This window comes from Mycetomoellerius zeteki, unplaced genomic scaffold (genome assembly GCF_001594055.1).
Source record: "Mycetomoellerius zeteki isolate Tzet28-1 unplaced genomic scaffold, Tzet1.0 scaffold203, whole genome shotgun sequence".
NCBI classification, from domain to species: domain Eukaryota; kingdom Metazoa; phylum Arthropoda; class Insecta; order Hymenoptera; family Formicidae; genus Mycetomoellerius; species Mycetomoellerius zeteki.
The window spans coordinates 33,604-38,691 of NW_017256991.1; the positions used below are offsets into that span (position 1 = coordinate 33,604).

At 32.6% G+C, this 5,088-nt stretch overlaps 1 protein-coding gene across 1 annotated transcript in view; it reads left to right on the forward strand.

Annotated features, from left to right (window-relative positions):
- The window catches only part of alphaSnap (Alpha-soluble NSF attachment protein), a 3,333-nt gene extending 1,233 nt beyond the window's left edge, over nt 1-2,100 (forward strand). The window contains 4 exon segments of the mRNA XM_018447548.1: nt 1-86; nt 749-1,014; nt 1,142-1,315; nt 1,402-2,100. The exon segment at nt 1-86 is cut by the window's left edge and continues 15 nt beyond it. Coding sequence (XP_018303050.1) covers nt 1-86; nt 749-1,014; nt 1,142-1,315; nt 1,402-1,551 — 676 coding nt within the window. The 3' untranslated portion in view covers nt 1,552-2,100.
- Nucleotides 2,101-5,088: the final 2,988 nt, after the last annotated feature.

Consider the following 5,088-nt stretch of genomic DNA (forward strand, 5'->3'; position numbering starts at 1 on the left):
TTTACATTCGAAGGCGGGAAGCCGTCATGACGCAGCTAATAATTACGTAGATGCTGCCAATTGCTTCAAAAAGTCTGATACAAACGGTAATTTATAAAATCAAGGGTACTTTCAAGCAAGACAAACAGATGACACGGTGTAACACAAAGTCTGTTCTTTGTCACTGCACTAGACTGTACTAAAATTTTCTATAGTTTCTGTCTCATTTTTATCAAACTCCAAAAATATATATCTATTTCATTCTAAGTAAAACAAGTGCATACTAGTTTAGCCACAGAGAACAGAATCATTATATTGTTGTTTGCCATTGTTAAACCAGTGTTGGAATAAATGCCAATCGGCATTTAGATCACACGCAGGTTGATGAAGTAAGAGGTAGGAACCAAGATGAAAATCCGCCGAAATGTGCAAGTAAATCCCAACACTGTGTTAAACAAATGGCGAATTCGGTTACTTGCGCTACACTAGATCAGTATATGTTAAAAGCTGCTAAGGCTGAAATTAGCAAAGTAAATGTTTTAGCATATACAAATATTTTAAACGATGATTAAATGCCCAATAAGGATATTATCATATTATTTAATAAACTATCCATGTATTATTTCATTGTCAAAGTTGATTATATTATTCGCCATATTTAAACACTTTATATGAAGCAGTCTTTTCAGTGTGTACTGATTTAGTGCAAGCAACTGAATTCATCAAAAGATAAAATAATTTTCATATTATCGTTATTCCACTTTTACAGAGGCAATCAGTTGCCTGTTGAAAGCCATTGAAATTTATACCGATATGGGCCGTTTTACGATGGCAGCTAAACATCATCAAAGTATAGCCGAAATTTATGAAAGCGAAGCGGTTGATTTGGAGCGCGCGGTACATCATTATGAGCAAGCTGCGGATTACTTCCGCGGTGAGGAAAGTAACTCCTCTGCAAACAAGTGTCTTTTGAAAGTCGCGCAGTATGCCGCGCAACTTGAGAATTACGATAAAGCCATTCAGATCTACGAGCAGGTAAAGATTGAAGATATTCAGTACATGTGGCGATAGCGAGTTATAATTATCTATAATGTTTTTTAAATTTGAATGTAAATGATTAATATGAATATCAATGTTTAAATCTTATCAATTTATCTTACAGGTCGCTTCTGCATCATTAGAAAGTTCTTTACTAAAATATAGCGCCAAGGAATACTTCTTTCGTGCAGCGTTATGTCACTTGTGTGTGGATTCGTTAAATGCTCAACATGCGATTGAACGTTATCAGGAACAGTATCCTGCTTTTCAAGACGCTAGAGAATACAAACTGGTAAAGGTATGTTTTCACGTTAAATTTGTCACCTAACGACTTTTGTTTTTTTTTTTAATATTTTTGATAATTTGAATATTGTACATCTATAGACATTGATAGAGCATTTGGAGGATCAAAATCTAGAAGGTTATACAGAAGCAGTGAAGGAATACGATTTAATTTCAAGATTGGATCAGTGGTATACAACAGTATTGTTACGTATAAAAAAGCAAATTAATGATAATCCGGATCTGCGCTGATCAGTTGTTTCTTATTTGTGTTATTTTCTGGCAACGATATTATTTCCAGACCATGCGTATTCGTTATTGAGCCATGCTCTACTTTCAGAGGAAACTATAAAGTAGTTTCGTTTTTATATCCAAATGTGTAATCGCCCATATTATATTGCTCCCTCGTGCTTTCGACAATTTTTGTTATTTATCTCTGCATCTTTTAAATTATTAAGAGTATCTATGAAATCGTGGAGAATCACGGTATGCAAGAATGTAAGAGACGATTATTTCGAACATCGTAATTCTCGTGATTATTTTTTTATTAATGAAATATATATACAGCTTTACCTTGTTATATACATTGGCGTTATTATATGGTATTGTATCGAGAATTTTGTGGTTTTTGTTATAAAATAATAGCCTAGAAAATCTTTACTTCCCTCATCTTGTGTACTTTATACATCCTGTTTTCTTTTAAAAAATCGATATTCTTACTATGAATTACAAGATTATTATAGACTTTAGGTTTAAAAGCCTAACAGAATAATAGACTACAAAGAACATACTGGATCGATAAAGGACCTCGCAGTTTTCTTATGGGAAAGTATTTTCGGTCAAAATGGCTGAAAATTTAGTATGTGGTAGTTTATAGTGTCCTATCAAAAATTTCAATGGGCATGTGGTTCTAAAATCAACAGGTTCTGAGATATTGAAGCTCAAAGGTCGATATATAGCGATTATTATGAAAAGTAACATGTTGCTACATTGCCTTTTAATATACAGTATATTTCATTGGTATATAAAAAAACATGAAAAATGTTTTCATTGGGTGCATTCAATACTACAACCGCTCACTGAGCGCTTAGTGAGCGGTCGTAGTACTGAATGCATCCATTGTCTAGAATATATGTTTATTAAATATTTTTATATACATCAATAGTAATATAAATATGTATTATACGTTTTATATAATATTATAGTCATTTTTCGATTTTTTTAAACGTTTCTGATCTTCATAACATATCTATATAATATCAACTAATTACTTTGAAAAAGGCAGATTATAAAATTAACTTGTAACAAACCGTGGACTTAGAAACATTGTTTGCAAGATTTGTTACAGATAAATCAATTGCTTTCAAAAAAATAGTTTGTGAAATATTTGTCAGAAACAAATCAACTATCTTGAACAAAAAATGGAAAAGATATATTAAAAATAAAAAGAATTTTTTGAAAAATGTTCATTTACTTTTAGTAAATCAAAGCCTTGAAAAAGACAGATTGAAATAAAAACCGCTACCCAACCGATAAATAAAAATCTGGCAGCGTATTGACAGTGAAAATGAAAAATTGTAAGTGTTTTATCTAATTATGTATGGATTTATGGATTTAAGGTTTATTGGTTTAGGGTTTATGGGTTTAGGATTCTGTTTCATTTGCTGGATCGATTCTTACTTTCATCATTCTACACATGACTGGCAAAAAGTACCTAATATTATTCTTGAGGCTTCCACGGGTGTTTTCTATATGAAAATCATGGGTTTCGCGGGTTTTCTCCGTGTCCAGATCCATTCTTGGAATGCCAAGAATTTTCGTGAACTTTGCGGTCCACTTCATCAGGGCGAGGAGCAGCCTGATGATCGCCAGGACTGGTGGATCGCCAGCAATTCATAGTAAGAATATCGATCTGGACACGGAGAAAATCCGCGAAACGCATGATTTTCATATAGTACCTAATATTATTAAAAAATAACTATATCTTCATTATCGACCTTTGAACTCCAATATCTCAGAACCTGTAGATTTTAGGATCACGTGTCCTTTCAAACTTTTGATCAGGACACCATAAGCTATCATCATACTAAATTTTCAGCCATTTTGACCGAAAGTACTTTCCCATAAGAAAACTGCGGGGTCCTTTCTTATTTATTCTTTCCTGCCACTGTAATTTTAATAATGTTTTTTTTCCAATTATATTTTCCTCTCTAATTTAAGAGCAAGAGGAGCAAGTCTTGTACATTATTTGAATGTATATAATTAGTATTTATTGAAGAACTTCTTTTTGTTTCTTTAAAATTTAACGATTTTTATATGATTTCACTTCTTTTGATTTTTTCTTTTCGATATTTTACAGCGAAGAAATTACGATCAAATATGACCGTCATCATTTGTCACTCTTGCACTGCCAAAGTATTTAGGTAACAAGATAGTGTATGTCTAATTGGTACAATTCATCATTTTCTCTTGGTTCTCTCCTTCTCCCTCTGGCCTTTTCTGTCTCGCATTTGTCTGATTTAGAAATACGGTTGCTACTTTTGTATAGGTTTACAGCTTTAAGTCGAGCGATACTATTAACGTAAAATGCTACATATTCCTTCCTAATATCGAATTAAAGAAACACATCGATATATTACACAATGTTTTCCGCAATAATGTAGTGTGGTATCTGTAACCTAATTAGTACTTATTGCCTACGGATAAGCGTACTCTTACAGGAAAAAGAAAAAATAAGCGGATAGGGAACACGATTGCGAAGTGCATTTACAGTTAGAATACCATAATTATTGATTGTATTAGAATTTGAGTACATACAGATCTTTCTACATTCTTTTCACGTTACTTGATGTTACCGCAATTCGTTTCTGTGACTTATTAGTTTATAATCGGTTCAATTGGTAATTTTACGGTACATTATCACGAATGTCGCTTTATTTCACTTCGACACTTATAGGAAACGTAGTACATTAATGTTAATATTACAAAAATCTTGGATATATTATTGTCATAACAGCTCTGAGGTACATACGCCCAAGCATAGATCTATGATTTAGTGGACACTTGCGACATTGATTTAACAACGGTCGCATTAAAAATCTTCGCATTTTATATAAGAGCATCGTATATAATATAATATATATATTGATATACGATATTTCAATGACACGATACAATTCTGCTGTTAACTAGGAATAGAAAGGATTATCTGCATGCACGCGATTAACGGAACATGCACTTAGCGTAAGCATATGTATACTTATTTGAAAAAGAAAAAGAAATGAGGACACACGTATAATAAAACTTTTAAACTCTACACACCTAGTGTGCATTGCTTTCCAGAAGAAACGCGGTGGAAGCCAGGTGATATATCCGGGAGTTTTTGTTCAATTCTAATATGAAAACCTACGTGATGAAAGGAGATGATTGTCTTATTTATGACGTTTTGCAATGTGGCTCGCATTATTGCCATAATGTACCTTGTCTAATTTACAGCTATTAATGCAATTTACATTCCACCTTTTGCCTAATATTGCATATTGTTTAGCCAGGGTTTAAACGGAGATGCACATTAATTATTTTATGTTTTTTCTTGCAATCTGTAAATAACAAAGATCGCGCCGACGACACTTTGCATCTACGTTTATCTCCTGTCATTATTTTCTGTACAGTTAATTTAATAATGTTATATGCTACCATACATATACTTGGGAAGGCATCGTACACATTTATTTATAGTCTGTTTCTTTGGAATAACACGAGTTGATGTAAAGCCAAAAAGCTAAAATA